This window comes from Hylobates moloch, unplaced genomic scaffold, assembly GCF_009828535.3.
Source record: "Hylobates moloch isolate HMO894 unplaced genomic scaffold, HMol_V3 SCAFFOLD_13, whole genome shotgun sequence".
Taxonomy (NCBI): Eukaryota; Metazoa; Chordata; class Mammalia; order Primates; family Hylobatidae; genus Hylobates; species Hylobates moloch.
In genome coordinates, this window is record NW_026652288.1 from 105146254 (window position 1) to 105163708 (window position 17455).

The following is a 17455-nucleotide window of genomic DNA, read 5'->3' on the forward strand; positions in this document are numbered from 1 at the left end:
TATATATATATATATATATATATATATTTAGACAGAGTCTTGCTCTGTCCCAGGCTGGAGTGCAGTGGTGCAATCTCAGGTCACTGCAACTTCGGCCTCCTGAGTTCAAGCAATTCTCCTGCCTAAGCCTCCCGAGCAGCTGGGACTACAGGCGTGCGCCTCCATGTCCAGGTAATTTTTGTATTTTTAGTAGAGACAGGGTTTCACCACGTTGGCCAGGCTCGTCTTGAACTCCTGACCTCAAGTGATCCACCCACCTCAGCCTCCCAAAAGTGCTGGGATTACAGGCATGAGCCACCACGCCCAGCCTAACTGTATATATATTTAAGTTGTACAACTTCATGATTTTATATATATAATATAATAATTATATATATTATATATATAATATATACTGTGAAATAATCACTACAGTCAACCTAATTAACATATCCATTACCTCACCTAGTTACCTTTTTTTTGGGGTGGTAAGAATACTTAGGACCGACCCCCTCTTAGCAAATTTCAAGGACAGTACTATTACCTGTAGTTACCATGCTTACTTGTTAGAGGTCCAGAACTCACTCATCTTGCATCATGGAAACTTTGTATCTCCTCATTTCCCCATCCTCCTAACCCCTGGTAACCACCATTCTTCTCTGTATGACTTCGACTACTTTAGATTTCACATAAAAATGTGACCATACGATTTTTGTCTTTCCGTGTCTGGCTTTTCTCAATTAGCATAATGCACTCCAGGTCCATCCATGTTGTCACAAATTAAAAGAAATTTAAAAGAACATCAATTATTTATGTTGCCTCACATTCAAGTGGTAAGAAACAGACATACCTGCGTTTACTGGGAATCACTCCAACCTCATCGCTCTCACCATCTGGTGTAACCTGCCTGGCTTGCCACCATTCATCATCAGAAGCATTAATAACATGGAGGATATCTCCAAATTTGAAGTTCAATCCCTGACTGGGAAGGCCACTGTCTTTAGTCTTGTCATAATCAAAAAGGGCTCTAGAGTCAGAAGAAAAAAAGTCCATAATCACTTGCTAGAATGATATTAACCAACATATCACAGGGTTCTGAAAGTATACAGAGTAGGTGTAAATATACACAGGGTTCTGAAAGTATACAGAGTATGTGTAAATATACACAGGGTTCTGAAAGTATACAGAGTATGTGTAAATATACACAGGGTTCTGAAAGTATACAAAGTATGTGTAAATATACAAAGGGTTCTGAAAGTATATGTAATTTAGGTAATTAAATATCTCACAGTAGGCCAAATAATGCCCAGTTCAATTGTGCACTACATACAAGATGAGACAAAAAAGAAATAGCAAAATCAACTTGTTATGAAAATACTGTATTGTATTATCTGTTTCTTTCAATATCACAAGTCAAATTTTAAAAACGCTCTTGGATTGTAATCCAATGGCAAGTTATATTGAATTCTAAAATAAAGACAAACCCAGAGAGTTTGAAATTAATAAACAAAAAGTATTAAGATACATTCTTCTCTTTACTTTGATTAGATACACGTAGGAAAACAAATTCCCTGATAAATCTGATTTATTAGTTGTGGACTGTAAGACTAACTCAACATAGTGACTATTCTGTCAGTTAACTACTCCTTCCATTTGTTCACAATACTAGAGTTGATAGGGTTTTCAGAGTCAATAACAACGATGAACACTAATTACAGATGACTTTATCAGCTGCCAAATATTTTGGAAAAAGTAATAATTTAATACGGTAATTGCAAAGTATTAGGAATATCTTAAAATTTGATAAAAAGAAAATATTGTGTCCTACCACTTGATTAATGTACAATATTAATAAATATTAAAATAAATATTGTACATATAATAAATAAATCAAATTCTTAAGTCCAAATAAGCTCTCTCGAATGTAAGAAAGGATCACAGCAACTGGAAATTAGGATGAAAATCATAATCTTTTTCACACTACCCAACATTTAAGAACCTAGCTCTTCAAGTAAAACTCAAGAGGGGTGGAATTACTTGATGGCTAAATAAATAAACTAGCAGTTAACGGTTTTTCAAATGAGTTCTTTCAAGTCTTTTCGTGGGGCTAAAGGTGTTAGGGAAGCAGGGGGAATCGAAGTAGGAAGGCTCACTTAAACATACATTCAAACATAGAGAAGATGAGGGCACAAATAAGCATAATATAAAATAGAAAATAAAGTACCTTAAGAGGTAGTACAAATGTCAAGACATTCAGAAAAGGAAAATACTAACTTCTTACATTATTATAAAAATTCATCTTTTGAATCACAAAATGTAACTATTATTGAACAACAAAGGAAATCACCCACAATCTCTACTTATGTTAGCATTTTAACATTCTCTTTTAATATATTTGATTCATAAAAAAAGAAACGCATGGACCCATGGAATACATGTGAGTTATTAATCATAATAGTGCAATGAACACCTGTTCACCTACTAGCCAACCTAAGACTACACACAAAACCTTTATCAGTAATTCACATTCGCCTGCGTATATTCCCTCTGATCCTGATTCCCTTGGATCAAGAGTTAACCACTATTAGAATGTAACTATCATTCTTAATGTTTGTTATTTCTTTGACTCATTCTTTTTTGGTTGGTTTGGTTTTATCATATAATACATGAGTGACTAAAAGATATTATGTATGTTTTTGCTTGTTTCAGAGCTTTATAAAGAGGTATTCTGTAGGTAGTTTTTTGTAGCCTTTTTTTTTGGCTTTTGAAATTAGAAATACATTGACTAAAAAAACCCCACAAGACTCAGGTGTGGTGGTGTGTGCCTGTAGTCCCAGCTACTTGGGACGTTAAGATGTGAGGATCCCTTGAGCCCAGGAGTCCAAGACAAGCTTAGCCAACAGGGCAAGACTCCATCTCAAAAAGAACCATGAGGCTTCTGATTAACTATAGCAGACTGTGTCTATTTCTTCTCCATCCTGACTCATTAAAATGACAATAAAATAAGAAAAATACAAAAGAGAGAAGACAACAGGGGAAGAGAGATTTTAACACATTTTTGGATGATGCTAATTAAATTTAGCAGAATGAAAGAAGCTATAAATGGAGTGTCAGCAGAGAGGGTTATAGAAACAAGTTTTATTCCGTAAGAATCCTGGAGATGGTCATAAATTAGAAGTGTACACTGTACCAAGGTAGGCAGGGATAAGTTACTGTACTAAAAACAGAAGGTAGAAACACTGTATGTAGCACTTAGACCACCCCCACCAAAGTTCCTTTTCCCATTCCCCAAACCCACAGAAGACCAGTGGTTTAGTCTCCAGAGAAATTGAATTTGAGGAGCTGTATACTCTGAAACTTGGTGGAGAAGGGGAAGGTGGCTGGACTGAAATGGATGAAAATGAAATTCTAGCAACTTGGTTTATACTATTGGCAGGAGACAGGGATTCTTCTCCAGGGATATTTAATTATACCAAAGAACAGAATGACGTGGGACAGGAGAGAAAATGTAAGAGCCAATTTATCCCCCTCTTTACCCCACTGTCTTCTAGTTAAATCCATTATCTTCATTTCTCTGTTCATAAGAATGGAAAACAATGAAAGGAACACTGGATATTTAAAGAATGCCTTATATAAAACACTAAAGAAAAAACCCCCAAGAAAATAGGATAGCTAGAAAAAAGGAATACAGAGAAAGCAAATACAAAAAGCAGAAGAAAATCTCAGAGACACACCAGATTATGTCCACGAAAGAAATGGAAGATGAGGGAGCTCCTGGAAAATAAAACAGGATGATTCCCTCTCCCCACATTCCAAATTCTCTACTGGGGAGAAGGCAAAATAAAGTCATTTCAGACATGCTAAGACTCAAAAGGTACCTCCCACACACCTTTTCGCAGGAATTCACTGGAGGATGTGCTCTAGGAAGATTACTTGAGAAAGAAGAAAGTGTGGCATCTAGGAGACATGTGACATAGCAGACAGCCAAAGGAAATAGAATAATGGCAAACGGAAGCCCCAGCTGAGAGCTATACAGCAAGTTTACAGAGGAACTAGTCTAGACTGGAGCATAAAGATGGAAAAAACCTGAACTATTAGAACGTATGTGTGACCATATGTTTTCATCATGTGAAAAACTCCACAGTGGTTACTGGAAGATACAGAAAGATACTTAGTAGTAAGTATATGAAAAATTAATCAAATAAAATGCAAGACAATTATTAAGTCCAGGAAAAATGAAGGGTTGCAGAAGAAAGGAGGCAGCTCATAGGGCACCACTCGACTGAGTCATGACAGCTATTACATAGTCACATGACTCTAAATGCTATTAGTTTTATTAACAGAGACAGGCTATGTTTGGATGATGGTGATGAGACTGAATGAGTGGTTTGGTACTACAGAGAAAAGTTCTCATCTACCATGGTTGTAAGACTAATGCACAAAACTGGTAAAGTAGAAGATAGCAGTATATGCATGCTATTTAGAAATATAGAGGTGAAGGCTTCATATTTAGAAATAAGGAGGTGAAGGAAGTTTGCTAGGAAAATGTAGGATGCTTGTTTCTGGAGAATGAAACTAGGGGCTGGTGCAGGTGACAGTTATTTTTCTATAAGTCTTTAGATAATATATGATTTTAAAAAATAGAAGCTGTGCACAGTGGCTCATGCCTGTAATGCCAGCACTTGGGAGGCCAAGGTGGGTGAGGCCCGTGAAGTCAGGAGTTCGAGACCAGCTTGGCAAACATGGTGAAACCCCATCTCCACTAAAAACACAAAAATTAGCCAGGCATGGTGGCATGTGCCTACAGTCCCAGCTACTTGGGGGTGCTGAGGAGGAAGGATCGCTTGAACCTGGGAGGCTGAGGCTACAGTGAGCTGAGATCGTGCCACTGCACTTCAGCCTGGGTGACAAAGTGAGACCCTGTCTTAAGAAAGAAAGAAAGAAAGGAAGGAAGGAAGGAAGGAAGGAAGGAAGGAAGGAAGGAAGGAAGGAAAGAAAGAAAGAAAGAAAGAAAGAAAGAAAGAAAACAGAGCATTACTTCTCTAAAAATAAAAAGTGAAGATTCACTAAATGTACCGAAAATAAATATAACCTATTATGTTTTGATTTTTATGCCTTTGTAAATATTTAATCAAGTACAAATAAAAGGCAACACCTATTAACTATACTAAAATTAGGAAATGTAGATAAGCAAAAAAAAAGAAAATGTAAAAAAGAGAGTAGAAAAATCCATGTTCTTCCTTCTTTGATGTATTTGTATATATAAAATACTTTTAATGACTTTGGAACACAAGAGTTTAATGAGTACTGCTAGAATTGGTGAAGGGAAAAAAAAATCTGATGCATTTAAGATTCCCACATCATTGGTAGGGTTATAAGTACCGAAGAACTTACAGCAAAAGACAAAAGGAATAGAAAGAAGAGAGAAAAGTTTCCTTTCATGATGTATCAGAGTAAGATTATGTGAAGACAGTAAGTCATATCATATGTAAACAAGTATAGAGTACCTGTTTGTGTGTATAGATACACATGTGTATAGGATACATGTTTATATATGTAACATCTCTCTCTCATCAGAAGGATAAATGAAACATATTAGGAACAGGTCCCCCAGCAGAATCAGGAGGACTGAGATGTTAATTTATAAAGAATGGTTCAGATTACTTACAGTGCTAATGTTACAGTAACAGTATAATAAAGTTATCAGTTAAAGTTCTACTAAAAGTAAAGTATACAGAATACAAATACATTCGGATTTCTGTTTTAAGTCTTATAAGCCAACGAAATGAAAAAAAAAAAGAAAACATCCCAGTTTATATACTAATATCACCTATTTATTAGACCTATGTTGCCACTTAACCTTTATATATTATAGGAAAATAACATATTTGCCTTCTCCCAAGTGTTTAAAAAATGCATGTAGAAATTTTCCAAATATGCATTATTTACTGAGGCTATTCACACTTTAAATTATTATTTACATATGCCTCCTTTGCTACTATGGAAATTGCCAGGTAATTAAATGTTGCTTGAATGGAAAATAGAAAAGGATAGAAGTTAAATCTAAGTGTTAGATATGGTATTATCAAGCTTGTAGTCACTACTAACACATCAATCTGAAAACAATTTCTCGTCCACAGAAATTTCTTCCTTTATCATATCATTATTATTCCAGGATTACATAACTTTCATTAATAAAATTATTAATACAATAATATTCCAATTCTTGAAAGACACTGTCAGAGAGAATCGATAATAAAAAACAACACTGATTGGCAATATATTTTCTTACGGTAAAACTAAGTAAGTTATAGTGAAAAATACAAAATAATTTACATGCATAACTAATTAAGATTTGCCATAATTATAAGTAAAAAAATTTACCTGACATAGAGGGATCGCTTCTGGCTAGTTCGAAGAGAACCTGACCCTGAACTAATACTACTATTCATCATCTGCTCCCGTAAATCATGTATTTTAGCTTCAAAACGACTGTATTCTGATGGAAGAAAAAGAGAAATAAATTGATATATTTTCAAAAAATTATTTGAACATAACGTGTTAAATATGTAAACTGTCCTATAATTGATTAAATGTGGTTAGAACCTTAAAATAGTAATATGCGAAAGATTTTGCCCAACACACAAATTTCAAAAAAAATTGTTAATAACCTAAATGTACCATAAATTAGAATTGGCTGAGTTAGAATTTTTCTACATGCTCTTTTAAAGGTTATACCACATTTAGTCAATTAAATGACAATTTCCATGCATCCGACAGCAGTAATCTTATATTACTGTTGAATTTAAGTGTAAATTTAAAAAATCAGGATTTATTCTAATTTTTATATTAAGGAAGAAACCTGTAATAATAATTAATACACTAGATGCTTTGATTATTGACTTTTTCCCCTTGAAACAATCAGTTCATTTTACATACTTCAATATGGAACTTGTGCAGGGTCAACATTAAAGGGAAAAATATGCCTTAAACAAGTGATAAAGTTTATTTTAACTGATTTTATAATTTATAAATTATCAAAATTCAAGACACAAAAGCAATCTGAAGTAATATTCATGAATATTTTTATTTAAAATATTTTTTATACAAAAATATGTTTTTGAAAATGGACTAAAGCTGCATATTAAAAACTACTAAATCTATCAATAACAAAAGTTTAAGCACCTTTTCAAAAATATTGCAGTTACATGGTTATAAACAAGTATCTTTTTTTCCCCTCTATTTATAACAAACAAATTGCAGATAACTAGGTCATTTCAAATCTGAGTTTCTTATAAAGGCTGTCTTACAGTAAACAACTTCTCTGGGATTTTGTATAGGTTAAGATGACAGAGTAAGAGTAAGCATGATTATTGCTGAGTTACTCTTTCTTTCACCATAATCATCAACTTTGTTTTATGGATAATAAGCTCAACTGAAGCAACAATTCATCAAAAAGCTTAGGAACGTTTAAAATTCCACATTAATAATAAAATATTTTACTATCCTTTCAAAATTATAACAAAACACTTAAAATAAAAACATAAATAGCCTTAATAGTAGAATGTATCCATCACAATTAAATAAATATCAATCCATGGCAAGTTGTCTTTGGTATGTGTAGACACAGCTAAACTATAGATTGATGAATGGAGATAATAAAAATATATCATGAGTTTATACTAGTTTTTCTAATGAAAAATTAGGACCACTGGGTTTTTACTTAATCTCTTCTATTTTAGCATTGTATCTGCTTTCTTGGATATGAGTAATTCTGGTTCTCAAGATAGTGGAGATAGCAGAATAAAAGTACCGGCATAATGACTTGTTTTATCCAATATTACATTTACAACAGTGAATTACACCACCAACACTACTACCATGATATGATTACTGTAAACAGTTAACTATTTCCTGTAGCTTTTAATCCTGAGGCTATAGCTAGAGATGTATGGTTGAATTATTGTTTTCTTTTTTTATTTTTAGACACAGGGTCCTGCTCTGATGCCCAGGCTGGACTGCAGTGGCACAATCATAGTTCACTGCAGGCTTGAGCTCCTGGGCTCACGCAATCCTGCCTCAGCCTTCTGGGGTGTTGAGACCATAGTGTGCACCAACATGCTTGGCTAATTTTTAAAAAATTATTTTTGGTAGAGATGGCATCTTGCTGTGTTGTCCAGGCTGTTCTTGAACTCCTGGCCTCAAGCAATCCTCTCTCTTTGGCCTCTCACAGCTCTGGGATCACAAGTGTGAGCCACTGTACCTAGCCAATTATCACTTTAAAATCACTTGGAATAGTTCCTCCCTGAGTATTACTGTTGCCAAGTGGATACATATTTAGATTCATTTGTACTTTATTTTCAACTTAAATTTGCCTTTAAAATTTTTCATTGATTTTATAAGTAGGTAAAATAACTCCACAGTCAAATCTATAAAACACGGGTATTTAAAAGTCCAGCTTCTATCCCTTTTTCTCATCCTATTCTGTCCTGATCCTTATATGTAAACATTTAAGCTATATAAAGATACCCACAAAAACGCAAATACATTAACATTTATTCCATGTTTTTATATCTGTATATATGTGTGTATATATACACACAAACATCACAAACATAATACATTTCTCTTCTCTTTTTTTTTTTTTTTTCAGACGGAGTTTCGCTCTGTCACCAGGCTGGAGTGCAGTGGCGCCATCTTGGCTCACTGCAACCTCCGCCTTCTGGGTTCAAGCGATTCTCCTGCCTCAGCCTCCCAAGGAGCTGGGACTATAGACACGCGCTACCACGCCCAGCTAATTTTTGCATTTTTAATAGAGACTGGGTTTCACCATGTTGGCCAGGATGGTCTCGATCTCTTGACCTCGTGATCCGCCTGCCTCGGCCTCCCAAAGTGCTGGGATTACCCACTGTGCCCAGCCAACATTTCTCTTCAACAGTAGAATACACATTTCCCTGCTTTGCTTTTTTCACTTAATAGTAAGTATATCCAGAAGATCACTGCACAATATAGAAAGATGTCATCCACGCTTTTTTTTTTTTTACAGCGATATGCAGTCCTTTGTTTTTAACCTTTACTTCTTTGTTGTAGGTATGACTCTTATATATTGCATAGGGTTAAATTCTGCTTTATTAGCAAGCCTGACAATTGTCTGCTTTTATGAATTAACTTTTGATATAACTGAAATTGTTCTCAGTTCTATTCTTACCATCCTGTCTTACTTATTCAAGCTTTTAACATAAATAAACCAGTGGCAGATTTTATTTTCCAAAGATGCCCGCATCCCACATGCTCTTGTACACTGTGACCTTGCAATTTCCCCATCGAGAGGTGGAATCTAATTCCCCTCTCCTGGAATCTGGGCTAGTGCTTTGGGTCATTTGTATACCAAAAAATGTGAAAGTAATCCCATATGACTTTCAAGGTCAGATTAGAAGAGGCCATGAAGCTTTTGCCTGGTTCTTCTGTAATGCTTGTTCAGTGGAAGCCAGATACCATGTAACAAGACTGTTCTAAAACCACCATACTGCAGAGGTCACATGATGGTGCTCTGAGCCCAAACTTCCAGCCAGTACCACCAACACGTAAGACAAGGAGAGCAAAGCCAAACTAGGCCCTCCAAAGCAGCTCATTTGCCACCTAAGTCCCACTAAGTGACCTCAGTTGATGCCAGAAGGAAAACAAGAACCATCTGGCCAGAATCCTGCCTGAATTCCTAACCTACAAAACCTATTAAAAGGCTGTTTTAACCTATTAAGCTTGGGGTAGTATCTCATGAAGCAACAGTAACTGGAGCAGTCTTACTATATGGTTTGTTCTTTTAAGTGTGTGTGTAACAATTCAGACACGCTTGTCCTTTTGTTCTAATGGCAAACTTGTTTGGCTTTTGTCTTTTGGTCTCCTCCTACAAGCAATCTTCCCAGATCTGACTGGAAATACTATCCTTTTATATCCAGTTAAAAACTTTAAAGCAATTAGGAGGCTTATTCTGTTTTCATATTATCCTCAAATTCTGCCATTTTCTAATAATTGTACCTTCTCAAAATTGTCAGAGCATATAGCTTTTTCATATTATACACTCTCTTCCTTATAATCATCTTCATTAATGCTAACACCAGTCCTTATGTCAGTATCCCTCCTCCTATCATTTTGGATGTCTGAAGGTTGTTCTCTCTCCCCAGGAAGTGTTTATATGAACATTATCACTCTAATTATTTGTTGATACATTTGATTCCAGTTTTTATATGTGAAAGTCTGTTTGACTCAGCTTCTTCCTTTATTGAGTATGTTCACTCCACTGTCTTCTATAAACTGAGAACAACGGAATTTTCTTTCTTTTTTTGCTGGGGGAGGGAAGTGGAATTCCAGATATTTTTTTCCTTTAAATCCTAATCATTTTATTATGGAATTTGATACGTAGTTTGAAGTAACTTTTTTAATTTTAGAAAAGATTTCTTGTTTATGCATTTTCTAGCATTGTTTTGGATTTCTTCCTAGGAAACTCCTATTACATGCATGTTGAATATTCTTTGCCTACCTTCTATATCTGTCACTTTCAAATCTTTTCTTTCTTCTAATTTTTTTAAAAGACTAGAGCAATCACAAACTGTTTTTCCTGAACCATTTGACAGCAATTTGCCTTCTTGATGTCTCATCATCCCTGAATACTTCAGTGTGTATTTCCTACAGATATTTTCCTGTATAACTACAAAACCATCAAAAGTAACATTAATACATTACTACCAACTAATGCTCGGATGCCTACGAAGAGTCACCAATAATGTCCTTTATAGCAAAAGGATCCAATTCAAAATCATTTGTTGCATTTAGTTGTCACATCTTTTTAGATCGTTGAGTCACAGCAGTTTCTCAGTGTTTCCTTGACTTTGTGACCTTAATACTGTTGGAGATTACAAGTCAATTGTTTTGTAGAATATCTCTCAATTTGGGTTTGCCTGAAGTTTCCACACAATTAGATTGAAGTTATCCAACTTTGCCAGGAATATCACAGATGTTATGTTCTACCCAATACACCTGTATCAGGTGGTACACAATTTTGATTTGTCCCATCACCAATGTTATTAACTTTAGTTGCTTGATTAAAGTTGTGTCTGCCAGGTTTCTCTACTGTAAAGTTACTTTTCCCTTTTGCAAATAAATTACTGAAACTGTAGAATTCTCCATTCTCATCAAACTTTCAATTAATTCATGTATTTATATGAGTAAAAACTCATTATTTCCTACTTTATTCAGTGGGTTATAATCTGCCATTATTATCACCAACTGAATGCTGAAATTGTTCCTGATTTGGCCAGTGAGAGTCCCTTGAAGTTAGATTCTGGGTCCATTTGACATGTCTCCAACCTTCCTTGAGTACGTTCTTGTTTTCTGGCAAAGGATATTACAGAACAATCTAGCATTTTCTTTGCCTGACTCCTGGGGAACCTGCCATTTGTCAAAAAAGCCTTAGTAATTTCAGTGGGGAGTAGTATTTGCAAGGCAAGATCTGGATGCTAGGTGCTCACTGCTCTTGGGGTGGCACTAGGCTCAGGCCCTCTCAGTGGGCAGAACCAGGGAAAATAACATACACACAGATACATACACACTGATGTAGATATTTATGTTTACATCTGTATCAATGGAAAACCATCCCTTCAAACCAATTTCTTCAATTCTAATCCAGTATTACAGGATTCATATTTAAGTTTTCTTCCTTTCCATATTTGTAACTCTCTTCTCAACAGTGAAAATTATGAATAAGAATAACCTAACACATATATTAATTTGGTCAATCTCAATTTGAACAGCCATCCACTTCCCTGACTGGGCTCTGAGCATTCCCATATGTGCTTTCCTCACCAGCCCTCAGGCTCTGACTCCCCAAACCAAGGTATTACCCTGTGTGGAAGACAACCTCATGCGTAAGTCCAATGGGCCACCGAGAATCTCCTAAACCTCTCCAGACGTGAGGTGTAGATTAAACTATTTTTCTTTGCTCTACCTAACGGCTTTAGGACTAAATTGATCAAGTTGTGGAAAGAGAAGGTCTATTTTTGCTTTAAACATTTTTCTTCTTTTTCACCTTCTTGGTTTAAGGAAGTAAGTCTCTTCTAGTCAAATTTAGTTTTTAAAACAATGTTTTTATTTCTACTAATTTTCTGAGTTCTATCAACTTATGGATGTTGTTCTTCCACATATTCTATCATTTTTCTTTAACTTGTTTTGAAATATTAATTTTAGTTTACAGTAGCTTCATACACCATGTCTTTCTGGTACAGCTTTACTGTCTGTGGAGACATTACGCTAATCCTTATTTTCACTTTACAAATAGGTTTCCACGGGATTCGATCGTCATCTTTTCCTATTGCTCATTTTGATATGAAATTAGTTTTCCCCAACTTTTACACAGGAGTTTCAAGTCAAGATAGGTTTTCTAACTTCACAGCTCTAGAACTCTCTATTTGGTTGTTTCTTTCAAGTGTTTAAAGACATGATCTCAGACACTGTGGGATTTCCTGAAACTTTACTTCCCCCATTAATCTGAACCTTCCATTCCCTTTGGCTCTATCATCCCTATCTTGTTCAACTTGGATCTTATTCCCAGCAGTTCTTCCTTAGTGTGGGGCTTTAAATGGAAAGGGAACTACAGCTGGTCAACTGTGTCTAGGGCCCAGACTGCTCGTGACCCCTTTGCATCTTACCGTAGATTCCTTGCACTCAACATGCAGATTGTACGAGAGCTCTTATAGTTCACCTGGTGTTCTCAAATTCACCTACTGCATTTTCTTGTGAGGACTGGTTAACATTGGGCTTCTCCTGTTGCATCCCCTTGCACAGATGCTGATATCAGATGGTCTTGTAGCTGTTAATACCTTGTTTACATCAGCTTATATTTGGGGTTCACAGGATATCTTTCATCTTTTTGTCTAGTTTTATTGTAGATTTTTAACAAATTTTGGTTTAGCTTTCCTAATTTTTTTGAGGGAGAGGAGTAGTTTTGGGCGATTCGGTTTTTAATGTACTATTTTTTTTGTATTTTCTTTCTTTCTTTCTTTTTTTTTTTGAGATGGCGTCTCGCTCTGTCATCCAGGCTGGAGTGCAGTGGCGCGATCTTGGCTCACTGCAACTTCTGCCTCCCGGGTTCAAGTGATTCTCCTGCCTCAGCCTCCTGAGTAGCTGGGGTTACATGCATGCCCCAACATACCCGGCTAATTTTTGTATTTTTAGTAGAGATGGGGGTTTCACCATGTTGACCAGGCTGGTCTCAAACTCCTGACCTTGTGAGTCGCCCACCTCGGCCTCTCAAAGTGCTGGGATTATAGGCATGAGCCACCATGCCCAGCCCTCTTTTTGTATTTTCTATTAGTCTCACTGGTTTATGTTTCTATTATTTTACTTCCTAGAAAACAACTAGAAAGTGATGACTTTTCAATATTACCTTTGTTTTTAATTTTACTATTTTAAATATAATTTATTTGTATTTCTGTATAACTTTATTTTTAATAAAGGCTATGTTTTAGTTTGAAAAATTTCTGAAAATTTAACTGGCTCTCCCAAGCCAGTATGCTGTTGCTCTTGAAACAAGAGACTTGTGTGCTTCCTTGGCCCCGAGTTCCCAGTTTCCCTTCACGTTTTGTTTGCTAATTCCTTAAAGTTCTGCAATGCTTTTTAAATAAGATGTGTATTACATTTCATGTAGCATTATTAGTTTTTAGCAATTTTGCTGATCTAATTAATAGAAGTCCTAGTGATTTAAAATAGTCTACATTTTAGAAATTTAAAAGCTTTCCGTAAAAAGAACACATTACTTTTTAGTGACGCAGAAAAGTATATTCTTTCTTAATGAGTAAGTTACTACAAAGCAGTTAACATAGTCTCAGATATTAAAAATTTAAGACACTGAAGAGCTAAGTCAATTCCTGATAATTTCTTAAATTTGTGATCTATTTCTTTCACTGTATTCAGATCTTCATATTTATAGTCTTTGCTTAGAGTCTTCCCACCCGCCCCCACCTCGCTCTGTTGCTCAGGCCGGACTCTGCAGCTTCTGCCTCCTGGGTTCAAGCGATTCTTGTGCCTCAGCCTCCTCAGTAGCTGAAATTACAGGTGTGCACCACCATGCCTGTTTAACTTTTTTGTTAGTGGAGACAGAGTTTCATCAAGTTGGCCAGGCTGGTCTTGAACTCCTGGTTTCGAGGGATCTGCCTGCTTTGGCCTCCCAAAGTGCTGGGATTACAGGCGTGAGCCATTGCGCCTGGCCAAGTCTTTGCCTTACTCTTAACAATTCCTCACAGCCACCTTTCTATATGTTCAAAACATACGTCAGCATTTTAAAGTTACTTTTCCTTTAAACCTTCTATTTCATTTACCTACTTCAGATTCCTACCTTTTCCTTTTGTTTCAATCAATTGATACTTTTAGTCCTATCAGTCTCCACATTTTACCTATCCTGTGTATATTTTTGTAAATACTCCCACCAACATATTTTTTCCTTTATCTTTTTTTTTTTTTTTTTTTTAAGATTTTTTTGGGTCTTGCTCTGTCATCCAGGCTGGAGTGCAGTGGCACGATCACGGCTCATAGTAGCTTTGACCTCCTGGGCTCAAGCAATCTTCCTACCTTAGCCTCTCAAGTAGCTGAGCCTACAGGCATGCATCACTATGCCCAGCTCATTTTAAAAATTACTTGCAGCGACAGGGTGTCCTATGTTACCCAGGGGATCTTCAACTCCTAGGCTCAAGAGATCCTCTTGTCTCAGCCTCCCAAAGTGCTAACCACTACACCTATTTTCTTAAATTTTTATTTTGATGGAAGAGTTTCATCCCTTTTTGCAGTTAAGTCATTTACACTCCTCTCCTAGAATTACATCAAAACTCAGCAAAGCTACAATTTTACATAAGAGATTTTCTCCATTCAACATCTCAAAAATTCCTGTATCAAACCACATTTCTTGTCATGAAACGTATTAGGAAGTATCTGAACTGCTGGCTACAAGTTAGTATGTATACGCTTATACAAGCAGAGATATTTAAAAGCTGATTTTTTCATTTGATATCCCCTTTCAAATTTTAACCTTTGTTTTCACCCCCACACTAGAAGTAAAAAGGTAAAGGAAAGTGAAGAAGGGGTATGGGGGAAATTGGACTTCCTCAATCTCTTCTTAACATGCAATCCCTATAAAGAAAAACATTCATTTATAACTATAATAAAATACATTAAACACAGATATTAAACCCAAGTGAAACAATTCTCAGAGGATGCATACTATAAATTGGCCTAGAGAAGAAAAAGGGAAACTATTTTTAAGAAGGCAAGTTAGTTGTTTTAAGTACAATAGCTCTCTGGCATACTCGGAGGATTAGTTCCAGAACCCCACGTATACCAAAACCCGTGCATATTCAAGTCTAACAGGAGGCCTTGTGGAATCTGACAGGCATATGCTGTTTGGTTGAACAGCATGTGCGTAAGTGGACACTCGCAGTTCAAACCTGTGTTGTTCAAGGGTCAACTGCAGCACAGGTGTGTAGAAAAATACAGCAAGGAAAGTGGGAAAGCAGGAGACTGAAAAAAATTTTAATTACCTATCTACTACGGAAAATGATAAGAAATGACAAATGCCTGCAAATAAATGCCAATAGTCCACTGCAGTCTTCCCAGATTATCTCCACCTCTTCTCCCTTTGGTTGGGATAAGAAGTAATAATGAAAATAAAGTCAGGACACTAGGTGTTAGAAATCTACCTTTGTAACTCAAGATTTCAATCAAAGCTTTGGAGTGCAGAAAGTTAAGTGACTATGGCCTAACCTTTCTAGACTTTGGTCACTTGCAAAATCGGGATTATAACACCAAACAGTTTTTTTCTTGCGAAAATAAAATATGTCACAAATATAAGACCTAACCAATGGGAAAGAGAAAATAAGTTTAACTTATATATTGAGTTTAATTCTTTCCGCTTTATTTCTTTTATGGTATTATTACAATATAATTAATGCTTTCTGAACAAAAGATTGAGATATAAGCTCTGAAAGTTGGCCTAATATTCTTGAGGAACAATAAGATAAATATTTGAGGTTAGAGATTCCAAGAGTTTAATGTGTAGTTGAAAGAGTAACAACAGGGTATGGAGACCCACCCAGAACCCCAGAGTTGCCACAAAGATTATTTTAAGCTGAAGATATCTGAGATTCAATAGATGCAGAAAAAAAGCCTTCTCGGAGTTTCTCTAATCTGACTGAAAGGTGCAGCTTCCGAGAAATGATGTTACCATAAATCCCCTCTCTGAGGAGTCTTTCCCGAGAATGGAAAGACCACTCATACCAGTTTAGACAAACGTTATCACAAACTTTATCTCCCATCTCTTCTCCTAAAAACTTGTCTTTCCTAAAGAAATGTATGTTTTTCTAATAAAAGCTGTTTCTCCCTCCTTCCTTTTCCCTACTAGATTAGGTACACAAGCTTTTAACTTCATCCACAAGCTAGCTACAGTATTTCTTTTGTTGCCTCTTGCATCCATATACAAGAAACTTTTTTTTCATGTTAATTTTTTTTTTTTGTCAGTTTACTTCACAGGCCCCTGTTACTGAACATACAAGGGTGGAGGAAAATGTTTTTCTTCGCTTAAAAGGGGCTAGAAGAAATCTTAACCGTTTAACAGTTGTGTAACTAGCAAATTACTAAGTCTCTTTACGGAAGAGCTTATTCAACTATAACGTAAAATGGGGACAACAGTGCTTACTTGTAGGATTATCTTGGGAATTATAGAGTTAATAAACATAACATGGTTCATACCATGCATGGCATACAGTTTTACTATTATATTCTATCACAAGAGATTCATTTTTTTTTTTTTTTTTTTTTTTGAGACAGAGTCTCGCTCTGTCGCCCAGGCTGGAGTGCAGTGGCGCCATCTCAGCTCACTGCAAGCTCGGCCTCCTGGGTTCACGCCATTCTCCTGCCTCAACCTCCCGCGTAGCTGGGACTACAGGCGCCCGCCACCATGCCTGGCTAATTTTTTGTATTTTTAGTAGAGATGGGGTTTCACCATGTTAGCCAGGATGGTCTCGATCTCCTGACCTCGTGATCCGCCCACCTCGGCCTCCCAAAGTGCTGGGATTACAGGCATGAGCCACCGCGCCTGGCCAAGAGGTTCTTAAACTACAGACTAGGAAGTATTTGATAAAATTTTATAACTTTGGGATATGGAGTCCAAAATGAGTATAGTATTGTATTTCCAGTTCCCATGTTCGATTATTTTTATTTTTATTTTGAGACAGGGTCTCACTCTGTTGCCCAGGCTCAAGTGCAGTGGTGAGATCATAGCAATCTTCACCTTGGCTGGGACTACGGGTGCGCACTACCACGCATGGCTAATTAAAAAACTTTAAAAAAAGTTTTAGTAGAGACGAGATCTTGCTATGTTGCCCAGGCTGGTCTCGAACTCCTGGGCTCAAGTAATCCTCCCACCTAGGCCTCCCAA

The 17455-nt window shown here is 36.3% G+C and overlaps 1 protein-coding gene across 5 annotated transcripts in view; it reads right to left on the bottom strand.

Moving 5' to 3' along the window:
- Positions 1 to 17455, bottom strand: part of DLG1 (discs large MAGUK scaffold protein 1) — a 97103-nt gene that overhangs the window by 46416 nt on the left and 33232 nt on the right. For all 5 annotated transcript variants that reach the window (XM_032171968.2, XM_058427073.1, XM_032171966.2 and 2 more), the window contains exons 6-7: positions 6364 to 6478; positions 830 to 1006 (exon numbers count right to left, since the gene is read on the bottom strand). In XM_032171968.2, the coding sequence (XP_032027859.1) occupies positions 830 to 1006; positions 6364 to 6478 (292 nt within the window). The remainder of the gene's footprint in view (positions 1 to 829; positions 1007 to 6363; positions 6479 to 17455) is intronic.